General features: G+C 39.9%; 3 protein-coding genes across 3 annotated transcripts; all 3 read right to left on the bottom strand.

The window, feature by feature from the left end:
- Positions 1-2,535: 2,535 nt before the first annotated feature.
- LOC6048990 (ER lumen protein-retaining receptor) lies at positions 2,536-4,352 on the bottom strand. The gene has a single exon (XM_001865789.2). It carries the CDS (start codon positions 4,139-4,141, stop codon positions 3,503-3,505), a length of 639 nt encoding a protein of 212 aa, XP_001865824.1. The 5' UTR covers positions 4,142-4,352; the 3' UTR covers positions 2,536-3,502.
- Positions 4,353-13,405: 9,053 nt separating this feature from the next.
- On the bottom strand, positions 13,406-14,314 carry LOC119767073 (ER lumen protein-retaining receptor 1-like). Its single transcript, XM_038254543.1, has 2 exons — positions 14,180-14,314; positions 13,406-14,099 (listed from the first exon to the last, which is right to left on the bottom strand). The coding sequence occupies exon 2, from the start codon at positions 14,097-14,099 to the stop codon at positions 13,449-13,451; it is 651 nt and encodes a 216-aa protein (XP_038110471.1). The 5' UTR covers positions 14,180-14,314; the 3' UTR covers positions 13,406-13,448.
- A 5,389-nt stretch (positions 14,315-19,703) lies between these two features.
- LOC6048992 (ER lumen protein-retaining receptor 1-B) lies at positions 19,704-20,773 on the bottom strand. The gene is made up of 2 exons (XM_038257686.1): positions 20,621-20,773; positions 19,704-20,564 (listed from the first exon to the last, which is right to left on the bottom strand). Exon 2 carries the CDS (start codon positions 20,562-20,564, stop codon positions 19,914-19,916), a length of 651 nt encoding a protein of 216 aa, XP_038113614.1. The 5' UTR covers positions 20,621-20,773; the 3' UTR covers positions 19,704-19,913.
- Positions 20,774-25,073: the final 4,300 nt, after the last annotated feature.

Below are 25,073 nucleotides of genomic sequence, written 5' to 3'. Positions count from 1 at the left end.
TTGGTAAACTTTTATAACATGCTTAGGACCAAAAATTGTAACAAAACACCGGGACAAAAGAAAAAGCAACATATAAACACGACTCAACACTAGGAAAGATTTCAGGAGAAAACAATACACAGTAAAATAACAATTAGTTTTTAAATTCAAACTAAAAATAAAACAGTTTTTGCTTCAATGAAAATTGATAGGCACACTATAAATGGTTAGGCGCTTATACTTACATCAAACCCTACGTAATGTACCACCCCCGGCCGAGTTAAAATGCGTAACCGGAAAAGAAGGTGTGCATGCCTGGCACGAACACTCAAAGCGTGTTCTAGCGTGCTGCTCGTACTGACTCAGAGCAAGGGTGAGATGTAGGTGTAAGGGCAGTGCGTGTTCGTCGGGAACCTGGTGCATAAGATCGGTCAAGGCCCGTTCTTACACTGAAAATTGCGAATTGCGAATTCTACAAAAAAAAAAAACAAAAAAAAAATACTTCTAAACCAGCGCAACATTAGAAATAAAGATTTTTGAGGATTTGTATCCTTTCGATGCAAATATTTGTCAAAGTTAATGTCGACCTCCCTCTCCCCCCCTTTATAAATTGGTTCGAAAAATCAGGGGGCAAAAAGTTTTATTGTCACATTTAGCTTATTTCCATCACATTTTAGCAGGCTTGGTCGAATGGTTAAGCTGTCCGCTTTGTAAGCGGATGATCATGGGTTCGATTCCTATCTGCTCCAACCTTCCATCGGATGGGGAAGTAAAACGTCTTTTATAAAAACTTTTTTTTCACAGCAAAAACTTTTTTTTCTTACAAAAATAAAATTTTCGTCAATACTTAGAAAGTTTGGAAAATTATGATTTCAAAACAACTGGACAGGTGTATAATGCATTTTAAAACACATTTTTCATTCAAATGTTGAAACCTTGGCCTGTAATATCAATTTTTTTACTTTTTTAACCCCTAACATTTCAAAAGGTATGCAAAAATGACCACCGAGCTAAATTTATTATTTCAGACCTTTTGAAATTGTTAGACTTTTTACTTAAGAAGTAGTATTATTAGTTTTTCAATAATTAGCGGAATTAGAAATGCAATATTCTAAGGGTTTAAAATCAGCGACGTATCAAATCCTCTCCCATACGTATGCAATCGAGCAACACACTTATCCAAACAAACGGGTTCGTTCATCCAGTAAAGTCCACATTCATCGATGACGAGCGGGCGGGCGGGCGTGCCATCATCACCCACTGATGACGCTGCAAAAGATGCAGTGTGAAAGCAACAAAAACAACAACTCCCAACTAAAAATAGAGACAGCACCCGAACGCGAGCATTTCGAGCCAAACATTTCATTAGGGCACAAAACCAAAACGTAAACATTTGGGATTATTCCACTATTCCATTCATTAGTACACTCCCTTCATGCCCTCCAAGAATCAGATTGATAACAAACAATTTCCTATTGAAAAAATCAAAAACACAAAAGGGCCCATAACAATGTTCACTCCGAACCAGAAAAAAAGTTCAATTATGCCCTTTTATTTTTCGTTACTTTTTCGTAGTTGAGGAACTTTCTATGACATAAAGTGAACTTTTCATACATTCTTAACACTAATTCACTTAAAAACAATGTTTGGTTTACGTTTCACCAAGGATTTCTACAGAAAAAAAACTTCGTCGAAACACAATATTTAATACGGTCCCGCGGATGCTGTTCAGTGCACTTTTGAAGAATTTTTATGTTTCACATGCCTTATTCTCACCATTCGATCACAAAACATCACCAATTAACATAATGTTCGCTGAATTCCTCATTATTTCTAACTGAACAAAAGGTCCCATAAACATCATTCAAAACAACAATCCGGTGACAGCGCTTTAGTGCCCTTTTAGTTCTTTTCGAAATTGCATTTAGAAAGGGCCCATTATGAACAGCAGTTGGAAACCTAAAAGGGCCTAATAACGAGATTTTTTAAAATTATGAGTTTTATTGTGAAAATCAACATAAATTCTGGAGCAACACGAGAAAAGGGCGGATAAGCATTTTGACATCTAGAATTATTCTGCAAATTCCGAGCCAACAGGTAACTTTTTCACAAAACTCGATGTGTTAAACAATAGCTGGCCTTCCCAGCTACCATCTAACGTAGCGAGTTTTGTTAAATAGTTACCTGTTGTTTCGGAATTTGCAAAATAGCTCTAGCTGTCAAAATGCTTATGCGCCCTTTTCAAATGTTGCTCCAGAATTAAGAAGCAGTAAAGCAGAGTTGAGGATAATGATGTGTTTTATCGAATCATCAGTAAAAATACCATCAGTCAAGCTTATTTTTTAAATAGGAATTGAAACAAGTTGTCCATTTTTTGCAAGCGATTTTCTCGAATCGCGGTTTTTGCTTTTGTGCCCTAATGAAATGTTTGGCTCGATTTTATTCTGGAGAGAGAAATATGCTTCCTCTAATTGATCCGCCACATGTCGAACAGATCTGTGCGGCCCGATTTCCGCGAACGGACTTGTTCGGATGAAAGTGAAAAAACAATTATTCTTTTTTTATTTTTTTGGTTGATTTTCCATACTTTATTAATTTTACCTCATGAATCCTTACTTGGGATTGTTTTTCTTTATCAATTACAGTAGCAGTAAAATATTAATGTTTATGAAATAGAAGAATTAGATTGGTTCCCGAATCCACCGGGAAACGATACTTTTTCTCGTGCGGTTTGTCGCAGAATTCTAAAAAAATAGTAGATAAAAGTAAAGAATAGCAAACTTGTCTCTTCGCGCTGATGAATCTTGTCACCTTAAATGTATTATATATTCCTCAGAGTACGATCCCTCTTTCTCTCTACTAGAAACATTAAACGGAAATCCAATTTGCACAGTTTACAAATAAAAAAATCGGAAAGGATAGTCTGTTCTTATTAATAGTACTTTGATTTTAATTTAAGGGAACCCCGCCTGTCGCGTGGCCAGTTCAGACCACAAACATTCGCTACGAACGGTAAAACTACGCTTTCAGTTTTATTTAGCATACAATAATCAACTAAGATTGCGACCCAGGGATGTTACGTTGCGCGAGGACTAACCCGGAAAGCTTTTGCTCGACAGTTGGGACTTCTTGCGCTGCTGCTTATTGATTGTGGGGTTTGCTATCAAAAAGTGTTTCTTGACCATGTAATACTCTCTAAACCCACAGTCATCGGAAGGATTTCCAGAGTTCCTTCGGTTAGACTACAAATGACAGGGTTGTTTGCTGTCGGAATCCGTTTTATTAAACTTATGTAGCTGTTGTGTATTATATTCGTGTTTTACAACTGGTCTTGCCATTATTGTTTTGCCCCCAACTCTCTTCTAATTTTAATGCCTTCGTTCTCGTGAATGTGTGTGTTGATTTGTATCATTATTATTTTTATTGTTTTTTTTTTTTGGAGAATATTACTTAAACAAATTTGTGTGTAAGAGAAAAGTCTTCTTCCTACCTCCGTCCGTCCCGGTCAGCTGGCAGGAGCGCCTTACGCCGGAAGCTGCAGCTTCTTCCCCTTGAGCACCTTGGTGATGTAGAGGTAGAAGAAGTCGCAGTACAGGATCGTCTGGATGGCCCCGGCGAAGATCGCAATCAGGTCGTAGTGTCCCTCGGCGTAGTATCGGTAGATCCAGTTGAGCAGGTACAGCGCACGGTACGATCCGAGGGCAAACAGGTAGTGGCTGGTGATACTTTCCGCCTCGCCCGTTTTGCTGACCAGGAACAGCTGCGGCAAGATGGCCACCGCCTCCAGATAGATCGAGAACGTCCACAAAATCTCCAGCGGGGTGAACGCGGCGTGGATCAGCAGCGCCAGCACGAAGCACGGAACCAGCAGGAACTCGATGCGGAACGAGTCGTGGTTGTGGTCGTACGTGGCCTTAAACTTGACGTACATCATGTACAAAGTGGCCACCGACGACACGATAAAGACCAGCTTCATAACCGTGTTGTACACGCTCACGAACGTCGTCACCAGGTCCAGATAGCGGGAAATGTACACGACCGCAAACAGAATCTGCGACTTGCCGGAGATTCCGGCGCACGACCTCGTCTTCCATATTTTTATCAGCAGCAGAATAATCGCCAAAAGATGTGACAAATCACCGGCCAGTCGGAAGATATTCATCCTGCCTCCTAATCAAATCGACCTCTCGCGCACTCACAACTCCGCAAAATCCGGACACGGCAATTTTCCGCAGCCACCCAAAAAAACCGAAGCTTCCTCGAGAAAAAATCCTCTTTTTTCCCCGTAGATCGAACCGTGCAAAACCGAAAACCGACTGACGTGTAAACAGTCTTCTTCCATCCAAGATGGCACTCCAGGTTCTTATTCTTCGCTCGGAAGAATCGACCCCGCGTCGAGCAAATAGTACGCAGCTTTGGGCCCGATGTCGACCGCGCCACACCAAACCGGGACCGTTGACCGTGGCGCTGTTGTTGCTGTCTCGTTCGCTCCGCCCAGCCAGCGTATCTCGCGAAACGTCAGAAAATTTTGACAGCGCCGCGTGTCGGCCGTGGCCAGGGATGCCAGAGCGAACTGTGGAATGTCTGTGGGAAATGTTTGTAGACTTTACGGTTCCAAGCTGTTGCAGATAAGTCTTGGACTAAAATTTGAGTATTTATTTTAAACAAGCTCTTCCTGGCAAACTTCGTCCTGCCATTTTTAGGTTTCTTGACGTTTCTTGCTTTTTTGCTTATTCAGCCTCCTGTGATCAAAATTTGATTTTACGTTACTTTCTCCATACAATTTGCCGATGCTCCGGAATCGGTTCCAGAGTGGCCAAAGTGTCAATTAGTTAGCGTATAAACCTCCCTTGGGCTAATACGAACCCAACGCAACAAATAGCACCGCGATCCGACGCTCCGTATTGAACTGATTCGCGTTCGAACAAAACCGTCGAAATTTTTTATATATATAGAGAAGAGAAGAAGATAGATGAGCGCAGAATGGATTACTTAGAACAAAAAAATTGGGTTTATTTTTATTATGTATCTATTTAAATAAACATTTACATTTTATCCGAATCAATCGAGATCGGATAAAAAATGTTATTAAAAAATAGTCACAAGACATCCGCATCAAACAATAATATTGCTTATTGCGAGATAAAATCACGTTTCTCCATTGCTGTGAGTGACAGGAGATTATTGCCGCCTAACTACCGCAGTGTAAAAATCAGCAAGTTGAACTGAAATTCTGCGTAGATTTGGCTGTCAACTTGGTTTGTTTTGAATATTTTCCAAAAAGTCAGCTGAAAACTCAAGGCAACCTTTGACAACAGCCAAAAAATTGTTCTGCGGTTGTCATGCGGCTGTCATGCGACCATAGAGTTATCTACGTGCGCATGTATTGCGTGTACGTACACGAAAAAAAGTGAGGTTAAATTTTGTACCAGCCAGCAAAACAAATGGTGCGCTAGTGTGTGAGATCGGGCTTAGATAGCTCTATTATTGCGCGTATTCCCGAGAAAGACACGCGGCATATCAGCCTCGAAACGACGCGCCGCACTTTCGGCAAATACGCGCTGTCAAATCCCATACTGCTCGTTTTGTTTATGTTGATCTTCTTCTTCGAATGTCATGGCATTGTTGCTGGATATGTTTTTTATTGCACCAAAAGTGCAGAAAATCGCTGGCAACAGTGTCTGCGGCACATTCTGAAATGCCGCGCGGCGTGTACCTTTGAAAGAAACGGACAATATCTTGCGGTCGTATCGCCGCGCGTGAACTCTAATTATTGACGCCCGCAATAATATATCTGCAGAAAACAAAATTTTAGTTTGGAAACAAGATTGTGGGAACCCTGACTGAAAAGTCCATCAGACGTCCGTCGTTTGTCGTCCGTGCAATCGAACGACGTCGCACGACAATGTCGTGCGACTTTCGCGCGAATGTCATACGTTTTTGCACCAAAATGTCGTATTTGTCCTGCGATCGATGATCGAAATTGTACGACATTGTCGTACGACATTCGACCGACGTCGCACGGTTTTGTTATTTAGAATGTCGTGCTATTGTCGTGTGCTGTCATTTCGGATTTTTAGGTTATGTTGCAGTTGAAAAAACTGTTGTTTTGTTTTTATTGTTTTTTTTTTTATTCAAGCTGTCAAAATTTCACAAAGATATTAACTTGTACACTTAAGGCACTTGCGGATCGCCGATTCTTCTCCAACTTGACTTCCTACGGGATTTGCCTTGACCACAGCTTCCGGCTTGGATGTTGGTGTTCTTCTGAGGCGGCCGTGGCAGCATCTTGGTAGTGTTGGACTTTTGCTCCTCGACTAGCTGATCAAAACCCGGATGCGACACCTTGGCGACGATCTTGGACCTCCGACGGATTGATGTTTACCGGAGTACGAGACAACGTGGATTTGTGGAGTACGAGTATGAAAAAACGTGGCTGCTTCCGTGGGTTCTTCGGAAGCCACGCGGGACCACACGGGGACGCATGGTTTCCGGCAGGATCAGATCAGAATATGTTTGATGCCTGAAAAAATATAACATCAATCAACAATTGGCATAAATTTATAAATTAAATTCAGATTTCAATAATAATAATAATAAAATTTCAAGACAACAAAATTTCAAATGTGTAATATTCAAATATTTTGTAACTATAATAGAAAAACTGAATTTATTTATTCTCGCTTACTTTTACAAAAGGTCCTATGTACATAGGAAACCCAAGGCGCATTGGTTTTTTTTTTAAAGTAATCTAGAATAATCAAAATTTAAACATTTAAAAAGAATTATGAATGAAGACATCTAAAAAAAAATTATTTAAAAACGTATAAAACTCAAATTACTGCAAATAATTAAAAAATCCGAAAAAAATATTATTATTTAAAATTGTATCAAATTTCAGAATTCTAAAAAACTTAAATGATCAAACGTTTACAAATTTCGGCATTTTTGTATGACCCAATCTAATCATCATCATCTCATCATCAAATTCTAAAATTCTAAATTTCTAAAATTCTAAAATTTTCAAATTCTAAAAATTTAATTTTCCGAATTTCTAAATTTTTAAAAATTAAAATTTTCTGAATTATATATTTTTTTAATTTTAGGGTGCTTCAATACCAAAATCATTTATTTAAATTCGTGATATTTTTATAACTCCTATTTTTGAACAGACATTTTTTAAAATTTTGACCGTGTAAAATCCTTGAAAATTTTCATAAGTCAATAGATTTCAGATTTTTTTTACGATTTGAAAATTTAAGAATTTGTTAAATTTTTCCAGAATTTTTAAAACTTTTTAATATAAAAAAAACATTTTTCAAAACATTAAAAAAACTTGAAATTGTAAACTTTTTGAAGCTGAAATATTTTTTTTTAATTTTTAAAGTTTCTAAAATATGTATTTTATTTAAATTAAAAAAAATAGTTAAAATCAGATTTTTTCCTTTTTAAAATTTTAAGAAAATTATGAATTTTCCAAATGCGTAGAATTGAAAAAAAAATAGAATTTTTGAAATTTTAGAATTTAGAAATATAAATTAGTTTAATTTAAGAATTTATAGAATTTACAATTTTGGAATTTTAGAACTCATAATATTTAGAATATTAGAATTCAAAATTCCAACTCATGCGTCCAACGTTTTGATGAATTTAAGAACTTTACGATGTTAGATTTTTAGTATTTATATATTGGAGAAATTTGGTATTTATTTTTTTTCTTATTTTTTAATTTCAATTTTTTTTTTAAATATTTGAAGACTGAAAATTTGAAGAATTAATAAATTCTAGAATTTAAGAATACTAACAATTTGCACAATATCAACCGGCTCCGTGGCTTAATGGTTACGGCTTCTGCCTCACAAGCAGAAGGTTCAGGGATCAAATCCCGGTCGGTACCTTTGAAATTTGGAATCAGGAATTTGAACTTTGAATATGAACAAAAACGAAAATGAATCAGGTGGGATTCGAACTCACGCCTTTGGATTGGTGGTCTGGGACGCTAAGCAGTCGGCTATCAGAAGGTGTACACACTAGCATTGAAATGATCCGTAGTGTTGAAACATGTTATCTTCTTCTCATATTAAATACGCGCTGATCCCTGATTTGCCTGACGGGATTGGAAGTCTAAATATAGATCGAGTTTCCTTCAGATGCTTGCTTCTATGTTTAGGCGGGGCCGAACAATGCCCAGCGACCTCGGAATTGGACCGCAAGGAGCTCTGTCATTCTGAAACGGGTCGTTGGAAGCAGCGCGAGGGCTATCACCACCTAATACCCGGGACTGAGATAAGTTGTATCAGGATTCGGCATATACAAAGTCTGATACAAACTATACTTTCCCATAATATCGCTACCGGTTAGCGGGTATTGGATTGGACCACACACACACACACACACACACTAACAATTTGCACAATATCAAGAAATTAAATAAATTTAGAACTTTTGAATTCTTGCATTTTTAAGTTTCAGCGTTTAAGTTTTTTTCAAGTTTTAGTATTTTAGATTTTTTTTTAATTTTTCAATTTGGAATTATTGGATTGAAAAGTTGAGAATTTGTCTAGGGGGGTGCCACTTCAGGTTTTCGAAGCGGATTTGGATCCGCTCCAGAACTTTGGGACTCGCTCTCTCTATTTAGCCGAATCTGTGTAGTTTCATTCAGAGTGTTGGTTATGACATTTCGTTTGGTTTGTTTATGTTTTGAAAAAACGTGTTTTTCCAATCGTAAACTTTTTACGGTTGAAGTTACGTAATAATCTGTGGCCACGGAGCAACCAACCGGCAAAGTATACGGCGTCCGGTTCTGCCGTCAGTCGGTCCGGCCGGTTGCTTCGAAGGAGGAGGAGGAGAAGACGGTGCCAGTGGTGGTAGTGGATCTGAATTGAACAGTGCCGAGCGGAAAGGATTCAAACGGTGACGCGATCGACAGTTCTTTGGACCACCCCTGTGGTTCCAGAGTGGTCGCGAGAAAACCCGGGAGAAGGAGGGTGGTAAGTTTGGCACGCCGTAGCCGGTGGGGAAAATCACAAATGTTGTGAAGTGGTGTCTTTTGGCTAGGGGAGGACCGGTGGTGTTTGTGGTTGGCCAAGACAGATCTCTCATTCCTTTTCTTTACCGTAGATCCTGAATTCTGAATTTGTTGGAGAGACAAGCTAGGGGGATTTGCATCAGTGGCGTGAATTGACCAACATCTGCCAACCGAAGACGGTTCCGCAGAATTTACTGTACGAGAAGGTCACGCACATTTCGGTGACATCCGGAGTTTGGCCAGGACAAGACCGTTTCGCTGCACACGTGTACGCTCTAGACCATTGCGCGCACTGAAAGGCCAACCAAGCATAGCTCCGGATGCAGCAAAGAAACGGCCGACCGGCTCGATACGCCACCACCTCCTGCGCCGGCCCCGTGCACTTGCAGTGACACCGGAAGTGCTAACAACTCATACAAATATCGCAAACGGATGGCCCCCAAAGACGACTTGGACAGCAAGAAAGACGAGGAGCAGCGGCTGCTGAAGTCAGATTCATCTAGAAGTGACCTGAGCTCGTATCGGAACTAATCTTTTATCTTTGCAGGGTCGTCATCTTTTTCGAGGACGATCGGTCGGTACCAACCGGCGCGAACTCTAGGTGGACGGTAAATGCGCAGCGGTCAAGTTTGGAACTGGAAATTACGAAGCACCCGGAGGATCCTACCCCGTTGTCTACTGGCCACCGGAGTACGACCCGGCTAGCGGCGACGAAGACATTACGAGTGGCCTAAACGCCTAAATCCGTCAACGAGACATACAGCACCAACCGAATCGTCGTGCAAATTTGTGCAAAATCGCTCTGCAAATCGTGCAAGTCGTGTGAAAGTCCCGTTGTACAGCCCTATCTGAACCAACTTCTGAGCACGAAAAAAGCCGAGAGACAAAAATCGTTCATGTTTGCAGTAACGTGCCGTGCCTAGCAGGCGGCCATCAGCGTATTCAACGCGATCCTCAAAATAGCCAATGGCGACGCGACCATTCGTGATTCGATGATTTTCCCGGTCGGGAGTGTCCCCGATTAATCTCCACTCAGAATCCTTTGAATCTATGACACCTGCTCGTTCACCTAGACCGGTGCTGCACGTGTGGCCTAAACGAGTCGCTGTGCTACTGCACCGAGTGCACCAAGGATTGTCACAAAGGTCACGACTGCAAGCTGAACCAACGCTTTCTGGAATCCGACGTGATGAACCGTTCATTCGATTCCCGATATGTTGCTCAGCTGGAAGTCACAAGGATGGCTCAAGCCGCGCAAGCTGGGACTGCACGCGAAGATGGCCGATTTGTACGCCATCGTTGGCGCTTAAATCAGCAAAGCTTTATTTTATCAATCGCATCAAATACCGAAAAATTAAAGTTACAATAAATTAAATGATATTGTAATAATTATCATTAAAAATCATTCACTATAGCAATAAATGTATCTGTCTTCATGTAATCCTCAATGTACTCGGACGGCTCGTACGCATTCAGTTCCAGGTCATCATTCTTCGGCTCGTGCGCCGTACCGCGCTCTACCAGCACTTGCACGCCGGCGGCCGCGTTATGCTGCATTATCACGTTCTCGCTAATGGTGACGTCCTTGCTAATCAACTTCACTTGGACGCGCATCATGCGAGCCGGGTTGTGCACGATCGGTGTCCTGAATGTCGAAGCTGAGTTCGGGGTCTTCGGTGGCAGCGATTGATGGAGTTTGTTGGCGGCGCTGGAGTGGCGTCCTTGGACTTATAATTTTTCTCTTCCTTTGGCTTCCTCCTTGCCTTGACTTGTTTGGATTGGCGCTGGAATCTTCGTCGACAAGCATCTTGGAATCGGCGTCTTGAGCGTTGTCCGTTTTCTCGTCTCGATACAGGCATGTGCTGCAAAATACAGGACAGCGATGACGACCTTTCGAGGGCCATGGCCACTCCATGACGGATGTGCGGGTTTTACGACTCGGCGAGCAGCGGACCACGGATGGGCATATCAGCGGCACGCATCAGCCGGTGTTGTAGTGGTGGTGGTGATGATTGGTTGGGTTTGTCCTGCAGGGCCAGTGGCCACGAATCGTCCGCCTCTCCTTATTTCTCAACTTCCAGCGCAGCTGCTACCGCCGCAGCCTTTGTACCTTGCGACTTCAAGGTGGAATTCGATCTGGTAAGCCACCAGGACCGAGTTTACGCAAGGTCAGGGTTTCGAGCAATTAAGCGTTCTCCAGGAAAATCAGGCACATGTGGACGCAGTCGTTTGTACGCCTCTGTGGTAGAGGCCGACCAGGCAGCGCAGCACCGTTGGAAAAAGTGCGGTTCTGGACGAGGCTCCGCAAGCTTTTTCCTGTGGGAAGGATTTTAATTAGGTTTCTTAAACCACTTTATATTGTGAACCATCACCTGAAAAGTATACTCCAACATCCCGGCAATATCGAACGCCTCCGTACTCGAAGATTCCACCACGTCCATTCGGAGCGTCCCCTGCGCCGCTGCATTTCCGGTGCATCCAAACAACAGAAATCTACGTATTTGTTAGCATCAATCTGCTGGGGATCTTTGCATTTCCACTCACTACTTCTTCCGCGTCTTCCAAGGGCCTCCACCGGAACCGACTCCAGTACCAATGCCAAGGGACACGGACACGCGAACTGATGATCCGATTTCGGGTATTTTTTAAAATTTAATAAAAACATAACATGCCGTTTGTTTTGTTTTCCTTCTAATGACAGTTCAACAGCATGTACACGGTTGAGTGGAATTAACAAATTTAGCTTAAAATAATCATAGTTCCAGACAAGGTTTCGGATCGGATTCGGAGGATTCGGAGCGTCTGAAGCCGATTGAAAGGATTCAGAGCAGAGAAACCCGCCAGAACCTAAGTGGCACCCCCCTAGGAATTTGTTATGTTCCATTCATCCTTTTTTTAATTTCGATTGTCCAATCGCACTTCCAGGACACCTCCATAGTTTCTAAAACATGACTCACCAGTTCCATTAGGTATGCGTCGCAACCTCCCGCGGACGGTATAACACCAAATCAACCGCTTCCACTATCGCAAACTGGTTCCTTCCTGTCCCGTCTTCCGGAATGGCCCGCCGAGTAAACCATATTTCCCGTCCTCCTCCTCCTCCGCCACGAAGACCGAAATCTGGAATACAAGACACTTTGATTCGGTCGCTCGCCCACTCCGGCCGGAACTTTCCGGCAGAAAAAGTAATTGAACCTAGTAAACAACTTACCTATTAACTGTCCAAAATCCTCCAAAAGCCTAAAAGAAACAACAACTGGTTCGACTCGGTTGCAATCAAGTCCGAACAAGATCAACTGAAGAGAACTGTCAAACTGTTTGCGTCGACGATAATCGACGTCGAATTGAAGGTAAATCGATTGAAAAAACCATGTCGAACATGTCGAGTGTTTGTCGTCCGTTTGTCGTCCTTTCGACCAATCGATATCGAAACGGTAAAATCACAACCGTGCGACAACTCGTACGACGTGCGACATTTTTCAAACAGGGAATCAGGTGGACGTAATTGTGATTTTATTTGGCAATGAAATCAAAGTTCAGGAATTTTTTTAAAGTTCCAATAAACCAACATTTCAATTTTTGCTTTTTGATTATTTTTGAAACCGCCTTGAGTTAGAGTTAGAGCCGTTCAAGCATCTTGTAATGTATTTGTTATGAGTCACTTTGGGAATTTTACTTTAGTGATAATAAATAAGTTAATAAAAAAATGACTTTTTCCGTGTACCGTCAACTGGGGCGAATTGGGACAGCAGTTTTAAAAATACAAAGAAAAGTCGATTTGCTAAATCGTATAGAATCTGAACAATTGGGTACTAAAGCCCTATGCAAATTTTTCTGTACAACGGTAAAAAACACGATTAAAAACCATTTCTGATCACTTTTTTTCATTTTAATGCAAAAAAAAAATGACAAGACAACATTTTTTCGATGGATCAACTATGGTCCCCTTGGAACGAGCTGTCAAGTAGGAGCTTTTCTGTCAAGAAGGACCGCGAGGTTATTTTTTCAAAATTGATTTAAAAATCCATTTCTTTGTGGTCGTACAAAGGGTCATTGTACTCAGAAAAATAAGCTTTATCGCTGTAAACAATAATATCAGCAATCTAAGTTTCATTTTAGGACCCGATTCGGGTAAATAAAAAAATAGGCTGAGCATTTGAAACAATGACTGTCAATGATGGTTCTGAATTCAGGGTCCAGAAATAGTAAATTGAAATGAAAATATAATCACTAAATGTAAAATGCTTCTAGAAACAACACAAAGAAACCAATTTTTTGATTGAAACATTCTTGATCAAGATTTGAATGGTTTTCTAAAACCAACATGGTCGCCAAATGGCCGATCGGGAGTGATGCCTTTCAGAGCGTTATGCTGACTATGAAAATTGATTTATGTCCTTCAGGAAACTGACTTCTTGTTTATTTCATTAGATTTTAAATATCATTCCACAACATCGTATGGAACCTTTTCCTTGCTCTGTTTCAAAGAAAAAACTCTCAGAAAAGCTACCACAAACAGTAAAATTTGCACAAAACTCACGACAATCGGAAGCGCCACAAATTCTCTCGCCTGCAATGCCCACGTTAGAATAAAAACGGTACGATACAGCCCAAGTGATACCAGATAGCTCACAACATAATTATCCACCGACTGAACTCCGCAGAGCAGCTCCAACTGGGGCACGATCGCGACGATCTCAAGCAGAGCCGCGAAAGCCAACAGCACGTGTTCCGGCGATGAGCTACCCTCCGTGGCAAACAGTGCCAGTACGAAACAGGGAAGGACCAGAAATTCGTTGAACAGGACGTCCTGGTCACGATCGTACGTCTTCCGGTACGGTCCATAGATGAGAAAGATGATCAGGTAACTGGCCAGTACGAGGGACACCCTCATCCACGGTGGGTTGCTTCCGAGCGAGCTCGTCCCGTAAACGTCCAGAACTTGGGCGCTGAACACGAACGCGTACAGGATTTGAGATTTGCCGGAGATTCCCGAACATGAGCGCGTTCGCCACAGTTTGGCCAGCAGAATGACGACGGGCAGCAAGTGGAGCAGGTCCCCGAGAAGCGCCATGAGGGGCGAGGAATGCATCTGGCCAGTGTGGAAAAGTTGCAACAGTCAGGACATTTTTGTGTAGTGCGCAATTCGATCAAGTTTCAAATTTTCAATACCTTGCTGTAGATGCAGCGTAATCAGTTTTGGAACGACGTACTCTTTATGGTCGAATGATAACTAAATAATGGATACACGTATACGTGGTCGGTTTGAGTCAGTCCCGCATATCGGCTAGAAATGTGTGCTTTTTTTGTTGTTTTTCAACTAAGTGATGGAAGTGTTTGCCACTTTTGTATTTAGCAGAGAGGTGAAATGTGGTGTGAGTGAAGCCGAATGGCTTCATATTACTCACAACTTGGCAAATTAAAACACTGTTTACTTACTGTTATGGTCATTACTACAGCTTCAACAATCTAAAATATCCAAAAAATAAAAAAAAAACAAAAAAAATCTTGTTTTTTTAACTTTGAAATAGTATTACAAAAGACCTGTCAGCTGTCTAAAGTTGAGATACGTTTTGGGCCAAAAAAAAATCTCTCGAAAAATTAATCTTATAAATATTTTTTTTAATTGCTCGAAGAGTATCTCAATGAGTAAAAATCTCCATTTGCAACATTGTAGCATGCTAATATAATTCTCTCTCTCGAAAATCAAACATTTTTGGAAATGAGTTATAAAACGTAAAACTAAAGTAGGAAAGAATTAAAAATAGCAAAATCAAAAGTATTACATCAGCGATTTTCAACCTTCTTCTAGGCCGGTACCCCCTGCCATGTAAATCAAGTAGGCCCGGTACCCCCGTTGAGAATCGCTGTATTACATATTACGCACCATTTTCTTATGGGCTGGGCCTCAACCTTATTTTGCATTAAGAAACCTTACACCTTGGGATTCGAACTCAGGACATTTGAATTATGAATCTATTTGACTAACATCTGAATCAGACATACCCAAATTTATTTAAATTATTCAAATACATTCTTTTCATTTTCAATATATTTGAGAAATTACGATCGTATTCAGCCACAAATTATCAATAGTATATCAATCTGTGACAAAAATATTTGCATCTGTCTAACCTGATTTCACTAATTGTTGAGGCATGCTTATGGTTGATTTGAGCTTGATTTTAATGAATTTTAACCAACTGATCAAAAGCTATTCTGAACAAAACTGTTGGAAAATTGTAATTTTTTGCTCTCTAATATTTAAATGATAAAAATGTTCAAAAATATACGGAATTAAAAAAACATCAGCTGACAAAATTATCAATAGTATATCAATCTGTGACAAAAATATTTGCATCTGTCTAACCTGATTTCACTAATTGTTGAGGCATGCTTATGGTTGATTTGAGCTTGATTTTAATGAATTTAAACCAACTGATCAAAAGCTATTCTGAACAAAACTGTTGGAAAATTGTAATTTTTTGCTCTCTAATCTAATCTAATCGAACACAAGCGCAGCCAGTCCGAAGAAAGCATCCTGGAAGAACTTGTGGTAAGATTACGCCTCAAGTCCTTTCTTGTCAATATTAATGATTACAGTACATCCGAGTTACCCCGAAAATGTATAGCAAAAATTAAAGCGGCCAGGCCTACTGCGTTGCATTAACCGCAGAGACAGATTCTGTGAACGGATCACATTCCATAGAATCATCAGGGGAGGAAGGATGCGTGGACATACCGTACCAAACGCTCCGAAACAGTTGTGGTGTGGTGTGTAAGTGCAAATTTGGCAGATAATAATATTTAGGGGCATGGGGGGGGGGGGGGGGGGGGTTTAGGGGAGGAAATGTGGATAGGAGAAAAGGAAGGTGGGAATGGGATAATATGGATATGATCAATAGAATATTATATAAAATAAGGGAATAAAATCATCTATCAAATAATTCGCAATTCGCAATTTTCAGTGTAAGAACGGGCCTTGACCGATCTTATGCACCAGGTTCCCGACGAACACGCACTGCCCTTACACCTACATCTCACCCTTGCTCTGAGTCAGTACGAGCAGCACGCTAGAACACGCTTTGAGTGTTCGTGCCAGGCATGCACACCTTCTTTTCCGGTTACGCATTTTAACTCGGCCGGGGGTGGTACATTACGTAGGGTTTGATGTAAGTATAAGCGCCTAACCATTTATAGTGTGCCTATCAATTTTCATTAAAGCAAAAACTGTTTTAATTTGAATTCAAAAACTAATTGTTATTTTACTGTGTATTGTTTTCTCCTGAAATCTTTCCTAGTGTTGAGTCGTGTTTATCTGTTGCTATTTCTTCTGTCGCGGTGTTTTGTTACAATGTTTTGAACCTAAGCATGTTATTAAAAAGTTTACCAAAAGTACAATAACGTTGTGTGTGACTTTGATCATTCAATATATTGAGTAAGGACTCAACCCTTACTTGTTTGAAGAAAGGGGCGTAGATTAAAACAATAGACAATAAAGGAAAGCAAACTACATAAAGTTCGATACTGAAAGAATAAGTGTATGTTGAAGGAAAGAAGAGTAAAAGCTGTATGAAGTAGATTAAAAATATAGGCAATAATTTATGAAAAAAGCTATCTGATAAAGGATAAATAATATCATATAAGCTTAGATAGCATTAATGACAACTTCAGGAGCCGATTGGGGATGTTAGGAAAACACATAGCAGTTAAAACTGGCAAATAAAGTAGAGGAGACTTGACAGATAAGTGAAACAGGACTAAAGTAGTTGGAGATAAGAAGAAGAGATACTCCGAGTTGCGATGTTCTAGGTACATCCACAACAGTTCGTTCAACATGCTGTGGATCAAAACAATACCTTCTACAATCACAAATTACTTCCCGTTCCCACATTGCCGCTTTATGATGTAGTCCATGCTCTGCAAAGAAAGGGATGTTAGTAAAATATAAACACTATAAAATATCGATACAGTTACTTTCGTGAACCTGAGTGACATCAGGGTTTCTGATGTTGTTGCTGTTGTCTCCAGTGTGATAATATCACTCCAAAGTGGTTGTCGTGGTGCAATCGTTCTCCAACCGCAGGCCCAGACACGACATGAAAATGGACACAAACAAAAACAAAACAAAAAGATGCATTAGTATAAGAAAATAAGAGAAACGAAAGATCATGCAATCAAAATAAAATGGTGGATAGTAAACAGAAGCAGAATTAGAAAATCAGTTATACATAATAAAGAAATAGAAGATAGATAGTAGCTGAAAGTGGAAAGAAGAGAAACCCCGTATTGCGATGTATCAGGTACATCCACAACAGTTAACTCAACATGCTGTGAATCAAAACAATACCGTCTACAATCTTCCTTCCCACATTGCGCATCCCTTTCTTTTGGCCGTCTCTACTCTGACCCTCGCTGGTCAAAGGTTTACGAGTTCGTTTCCACAGGCCACCAGCAAGGTCACGTGTTGTCATCATGATGACGAAACCAAGCCAACGTGGAGGTAAGAAAATGGGTAACTTGCAAGGAACCAGAGCAGCTGTTTTGACCAAGGTCTAGGTCAGCTAACAGCACTACGGGTGTAGTTCCGCTCCTTCCAGGATGTTCCTCACCGGGTGTCAACCGAAAAGGTATCATTTCACCCTTGGCCTGCAAAATCATCTATCAAATAATGATAGATAAAATGGATAGATCTCACCAAGTCAAGATTCAACAGCTCCAGGCAGCTGGCAACCGTTTCCGTATTTTTATATTCTCCGTCACATCATGGGCATGGGCGAAAAACTCTTCCACGATGACGATGGTCGTCGAAATCATGTGCGCCACGAAACCAACCTTGGGCTTGTTCCTTGTTCAGCGTCTGGTCGCGGGTCCACCGTCCGGATCTTTGGCCACGAGCAGCAGCTTGCAACGCGCACCCTTGAAGCAATCTCTTGCACCGGTTTGTAGTTCGGACAATTCCGGTACATAACCCATCGTGGCCTTCATGGCGTTCATCGTGCCAGTGCTTCTTCCAGGATCCAAAATCGAGCTTCTTATAAATCCACAGGAACCACCGTCGCAACTGCCGAGACCACTGGCTTAATCCAAAAATCCGTGTGATTCAAATACTTCTGAAAACTTTTTTCTAAAAACTGATCGTAGAGAAAAAAAAAACGACAGCAGAAAAAAAAACATGTCTGCCCGCACGCCCGGCTTACTGCGATCTCAAATTGTAATTTTTTGCTCTCTAATATTTAAATGATAAAAATGTTCAAAAATATACGGAATTAAAAAAACATCAGCATCCAGTTTTATAGATTGTGACAACGTAATTTAATATTTCAATTAGCACCCCTGGTTTAGTTAGTTAGTTTTTGAAAATTTCAAAATTTGAAAAAAATTGCATCAGCCTAAGTTTGTTTTCGAAAGTATGTCCTGCGACATGAGGACAACTTTTGACTAAAAAAAAAAAAACAGATTATTTATCTCAGATCGGAAAACGAAAAGCGTTTAGCAATTGATCGTTAGAGACACTTAAATGAAAGAGATTATTCAATATGGGACCATTAATATACCACTTAATTTTTTTTTTTAAATCTCAGACCCGTGGACAATTTACATACAAAACAAATCATTTTTTATGAAGCTGAACCTCGCTAGTTGTCATATTTCTTAGTGATTTTGTTTTTTTTTCGTTTTTTTATATAGTTTTCGAATTGAGCCGAATGGTCGTATTGTTTGTTTAAGTCCTCCCAACATCATCGATGATCGGAAGGCACGCCGACGAATATGGTTTAGAGTTAATGATATTGCACAAATCGTTTTAATAAATGAAGTCCTTCTTATATCATCGATGAAAGTAAGGCACCTCGACGAATAAATTCTGGAAAATCATGATCTAATTTATCACAGTCGATTCTCTGACTGTCGATCATCTCGATATCAATATTGTTCCAGCTGTCAAAAAATTTCAGTCCCTTTGATATATTGTTCTATAGTTTGGTACTTCCCGTTCTCAACGGTCCCTTCAATATCGACATCTTTACATTGTTATCTTTCCACAGCTGGCTGCATAAAATTGAAAATTTTCAACCGATAATCAAATTGCTCATGGTCACATGAACCCTGACCCGTCTTACAAACCCCTTTCCTATCTTACGTGATACTTTGTCGGAGAGATGCAGTCGATTGTGCGGTCTCTATCACTAAAGTATCGGACTAACATTCCCATCCACTTCCCAGTGACTCTACCTCTGGTCGTAGCCGGCGCCGGTAATGATCTGCGTGATAGGGGCCTTTGAAATGTTGCAAAACGAGGTTAGATTCACTCTTTCGTCCTGGAGGTCCTGGTCAATAACGGAGTAGCAACTGCTTATGCTAAATTCGTCAATGATTTTTTCTCTACAATGCGTCTCAATTAGTAGGTCTGCTGAAATGTGTACTTTCTACAAACTGGTTTATATTTGGTAGTAAAATTTACAAAACAAAACGCGTAAAACCCCCATGTAGTTATCTCGGTTTATACTGCTACGCTCTAGCCAAGTCGTGCGGTTTCTTACTTCTTGGAAGTAAAACAAAAACACACACTCGGATCAGAGAAACAGTCTCTCATAAGTAGCTCAATGCGACATGTATTCGCTATTTCATTCTTTTGTAAGGGATGAATAATACAAATTTCTTTTTTTAAATCAATCGCCGTAATCACAAACTATTATCACGCTTTGCAACACTTTATATATTTTCTTCTAATAATTAATTTAGTCAGATCAAGTTCACTATAATGCAATTCTTCCCAACACACCCTCACTAATTGTGCTCACATTCCTCGAGAGATTCGTATCACTTTCGGAAGCCGGTCGGAAGCCTCCGGATGTTTGTTCGTTTCGTGTTTCTATATCAGATGTAATTAGTCATCCTGCCGGCCCTAAACCACCACACGGTAGATGGACTTTTGTTCGCGCTGCTTCATCGTGAACACGCGCACAAAGACGAGCGCAAAGAGGGTGATCTGCACGAAGCTGGCAAAGAGCGCGTTCGGTTCGTAAAAGCTGGTGGTGTAATAAAGCCAGGTCCACTTGAGCAGGTACATGGCACGGTAGAGCCCGAGCGCCAGCAGGTAGCACACGACGTAACCATCGACGAGCTCGATCTTGCAGAGCAGGTCCAGCTGCGGGATGATCGCGATCGCCTCCAGGAAGATCGAAAAGGTCCACAGGACCTCGATCGGGGTTGCGTCGTACGAGGAGTACAGGGCCAGGACGAAGCACGGGACGACAAGAAACTCGTTGTACAGCACGTCCTGGTCGCGATCGTAGGTCTTCTTGTACGGCCCGTAGATCATGTACACGATCATGAAGCTGATCGCGATGTAAACCACCTTCATCGAGGACAAGTAGAACGCGTCAGCGCTGATGTTTACCGGCAGGTCCAGATAACGCATGGTAAATACGATCGCGTACAAAATTTGGGATTTCCCGGAAATCCCGGCACACGACTTGGTGCGCCATAGCTTCGCAAGCAGCACCGCAAAAGACAGTACGTGCAGGAAATCTCCAAACACGCGAATTGCGAACATCTGCAAGAGTTGAGATAAAAAGTGTGACTGCAAAACGTGACCTTGATAATAATTACCTTGGATGTACAACAACAACAAAAATCCACGTAAAAGGTGGCCCAGCAGCAACGAGTCGCGAATGCAATCTCTTCAAAGGGTACGGATCGACTAACGACGAGTGGTACGTACTAACTTAGTGAGCGCGACTCCTCGTACGTACGTGCACCGATGGAGAGCGCATACACGTGCAAGACTTCACAACTCACTTTAGACGTAGAGTGTATGAGTGTGAATCATGAATGGGTTTTCTGCTCCCATACAGCAACACAAAAAAATCCCCATTGATGGGGGTGTAAATCGATCGACGATTCTCTGTTGCCGGTTGTGCAAAAGTTGTCAAGTGGATGGGGTGGCGCACGGTACATGAATAAAATAACCCAGATCAACCGGCTTTTCTTGGGGCGTGGGGTTTTCCTCCCCCAAGAACTCTGGGTAAAAGTGGAATCGAATATCTCGTTTGGGGTGAAGAAATTTGAGGTTACATACATGCAGGCGAATTTAAAATGGTGGAATGTGAGCAGAGACAGTTAAATGATTAATAATAATTTCAGTTAAAACATATGTTGGAAACCAACGATTGCAAAACAACTAGAAAGGTGTACAATGCATTTTAAAAACACTTATTTCATTCAAATGTTGAAACCGTAGCTTGTAATTTAAGCTTTTTATTTTTTTTAACCCCGCCCAGGCTCTGGTCAGAGTCGAGGGACATAAACTTCAAAAAATATTAGCAATGGCCTAATTAACAAAACTTCAATATTCTCTCATGTAGGGCGCGATTTTGGATAAAAAATCACTCTAGAGCATTTGTGAGGTCATGTGAGGCGAAGTTTTCGGATAATCTTGTCTGAACTGTATACAATAAAATAGCCATTACCAAAAAAACGTTACTTAAAGGTTAAATTGGAGGTGGTTGGTGCCTTCCGCAAATTCATATAGTGAATACACAGCCTCAAAAAAGTGTATAAATAACATTTAAGTGCTTATCACTTTTGATAGGTTTGTCAGATCATCAACCTTTTTGGCTCCTTGGTAAGCTCTTTCTAAAAATGTATACCATGACGGGGTTTCTTGCGAAAACCACCCTTTTTAAATCTTCCGGACTCTAGTCTGAACCGTTTTTTTTTAATATTACTTTTGAAGTACTTTTTTGTTGTAGGACTTAAGATAACTTCGACTATTTTGTTGATCTATTGTATTGTTTGAAGTACTTTACTAAACTTCATAATTTATAGATAGTGACTTATGGGACTCCAAGATGGATCGAATGAGCAAACAATCGAACGGTCAAAATCAGACATTTACTCATAATTTGATTCTGAGTCGATTTGTATAGGTGAAAGTGGGCCTACGAAGTCAAATTACGAAGTTTATGTTTCATGTGTTTTTCTAGCCTTTCCTCATTGAGGTGAGGAAGGCAAAATTAAAAAGAAAAATTATCGGAAACATTACATTTTGAACGATAGTTTGAAATAAACGTCATCATTTGAAAACTCCTTTTGAAACTATAATTTATAAACTTAAAAAACAGGTGGTTAGCATCGAGGCATTATTCTTAGCTTTGTTTCTGAAGATCGCAAAACAAAATTTAAAAAAAAACAACACATTTCGACGCCAACATTTCAAAAAGCACAAACCATGCGTTTGAGCATCATTTTTCAATTTCCATTTTAACCCTCTACTGTCCAAATTTTTTTTTCGAAATTTTTTATTTTTCCCGTGTTCAGGAGGTCATTTTGAGCTACTTTTGTTCTACGAAAAACGTAACTTGTTTTTCTTGTTTTGTTTTTAGTATTTTAATTTGCATTAATCTTGTTTAGTTTATGTTTGTTTTTGGTAGTATTTGGCCTATTCTATCACCTTATACAATTACATTTTCCCTATCTAATTTTTCCACGTTTTTACGGTCACTTTTTCAATTTTTTGCTTGTTTTTCACATTTTCTGATATAGAATGGCACCATCATCATTTAAGTTGTAAAAAAAAGCGTAGAGGCATAGTCTGGAATACTACAAAAATTACTGAATACTTCTTTTTACTTAAATTATAGGAAATGTTAGTTAAAAACACAGCCCTAGAAAAATGTCATTTTTAAAAACATTGGAAAAGTCACCTTAAACAAGTCAAACTTCCAACCCTAAAATTTTGTAAAATTTTAAGAGTTCTTCTTTCCAATGCTTTTTATAGATCAAAGGTTGTAGAGGGTTAATATAAAAGCAAAAGAAGATGATCTAATGATAACAACCGATGAAAAACGTTGCTTTTATTGATACTTGATCATCCCTTTTCAATAAAACATTATTTCCGTCATTGTATTTAAGAAAAACAAACATAACTTCTTTTGAAATCACCAACGTCTATATCACCCTGCTGTCATTGGAGATGAAGCTTTGTTATGATTCGCTTTTCGTCGAAGAATGTACATGGCGTCTTTTTCATGAGTCTTTTTTTCGTCACTAGGTTCATGTAGTCTTTTATTTGACAGGTTGACAGGGCTATATAAACAGGCACTGCTGATGCCAGAGATTTTGTTTATGTTACTTTATATAAAATCATCATTAAACAGACTTTACTGTACTAACTTTTGCTCATTTTTCGTGGAGAGGTAGCTTATTAGGAGTACTTTCAGAATATGCAATAACCCAGAAAGTGTCAAAATGTACATGATGCCTTTTGAAATGTTGCCGTCGATTTGAGGATTTTCTCTCGGTGACATTTCAGTTTGACAGATATGCAGTTACTGATTTTTCGGCAATGTTTTTGTCCATTACCGAATTTCAGCAAAAGTGATGATTACTGAATCGCATTCAGTTATTAATTTAACTGAAATGGCAATCCAAAATTTGTTGTGTATAGATGAGATAACTGTGTTGTGTGAAATGTGTTAAGTGTTCTTGCTTGTTAAGCCAAACTACGTTTTCTTAATATTGTTTAATTTTGAAATCGAATTACTTTTTTATATTAATTAATTATATGGTTTTATTTATGAGTTTGTTTTAGGGTGATGATTGCAAACAAATAAATCAATTTAATAATTGTTATTATAAATTTGATTATACTATTTAAACAAAGTTATCCCTATGATTAAAAAAAATTGTCTAATTTTTTAAGGGGTCTACTAAATTAGTTGGGGTTTTCAAATATGAGTTTTGAGACTTTAATAAACTAGAATATGCAAATTCTTTTAACGAAATTCAAGAATGATTAAGTTTTTGATAACGAACATCAGACCCAGAGATGGAATAATCACAAACAAAAAACTTTCTCGCTTGGCGCATACAGATTTTCTAAGACGCAAAAGATTTGTTCCGGAACCTTTCGAAAAAAAATCAGTTGAAGATTTTTTGTGTTTTTCACACTACCTAAATTGTTCCGCCGAAAAATCCAGACGGTGATTTTATCGGTTAAATTTAACCGATCTTTCGTGCGCGAGAGAAAAGATCCAAGTTCCCATTCGATTTATTCTTTTGATGAGCGTCAAAAGATTTTTTTTTATGAAGATTATTTCATCACTAATTTAACTAATAGTTGCCGCACTACTCGACCGTTCAAATTGTTAATATATTTTTTAATGCGAAAAAAATATTTTTGCGAATAGTTTCTCACGCTGCACTTTATTAATGTTCAATTTAATCACATTTTTAAAATATTTTTTGGAAGCATATTATTATTTTTTTAACTTGACCGAATAAAAAAACTTTTTGACCACATTATAAAAAAATAAAGGGGTGATATTTTGATGAATTCCTAAAATTTTACGAAGACATCAAATCGATCAGAACATTTCTAAATTACTTTTTCAAAACAACCAATGAGCCATGGGTTTCCTATATACATATTACCTTTTGAAAATTTAAGCGAGGTTTCTTCTCAGCATACAGATTTTATAATCTTTTAATAGCAGTTTTGTAGGGAAGCATACTTACTTTGACTGCTTGAAATAGTCCCGGGTCATGAGCTGTCTTCAGATGCACTGCCACTGGACACGGGTCCTGGGCTGCTTCTCTCCAATTCTGTTGTGGAAATCCCACACTTTCTAGATCTTTCTCCACTTGGTTCACCCACCTTGAAGGTCCTCCTGGAGCATCGTCCACGTCTCGTGCCCGTAGAGAACGACCGGTTTTATCAGCGATTCAGCGAAAAGTGGAGTTCATAGTAGGCACGACTATCGGTGATGATGCACCTCCGGATTGTCTCGATCGTCACGTTCGGTCCTATGTGAGCCCTAAGGACCTCGGCTCCTGCAAGCAGATACTTCGTCTTGGCCACATTCACCCTCAATCCAACCTTGTCCGCTTCCCGCTTCAATTCAGTGTACTTTTCCCAGCCACCTCCTCGAACGTTCTGACCGACAATGTCCATGTTGTCGGCATAGTAGATGAACTGGCTGGACCAGTTGATAATCGTGCCCCGCTTGTTGAAGCACGCCTGTCGCGCATTGTTGAAAAAGGAGCCAGAGATGAAGGATTT

Source organism: Culex quinquefasciatus, chromosome 2 (genome assembly GCF_015732765.1).
Source record: "Culex quinquefasciatus strain JHB chromosome 2, VPISU_Cqui_1.0_pri_paternal, whole genome shotgun sequence".
NCBI classification, from domain to species: Eukaryota; Metazoa; Arthropoda; class Insecta; order Diptera; family Culicidae; genus Culex; species Culex quinquefasciatus.
Note: the sequence above shows the minus strand (reverse complement) of the source record. Positions and strands in the feature narration are given on the sequence as shown.

What these genes read in the sequence shown, in the direction of transcription:
- LOC6048992 (XM_038257686.1), bottom strand. Translation starts at nt 20,564, where the DNA reads ATGTTCGCAATTCGCGTGTTTGGAGATTTCCTGCACGTACTGTCTTTT.
- LOC119767073 (XM_038254543.1), bottom strand. Translation starts at nt 14,099, where the DNA reads ATGCATTCCTCGCCCCTCATGGCGCTTCTCGGGGACCTGCTCCACTTG.
- LOC6048990 (XM_001865789.2), bottom strand. Translation starts at nt 4,141, where the DNA reads ATGAATATCTTCCGACTGGCCGGTGATTTGTCACATCTTTTGGCGATT.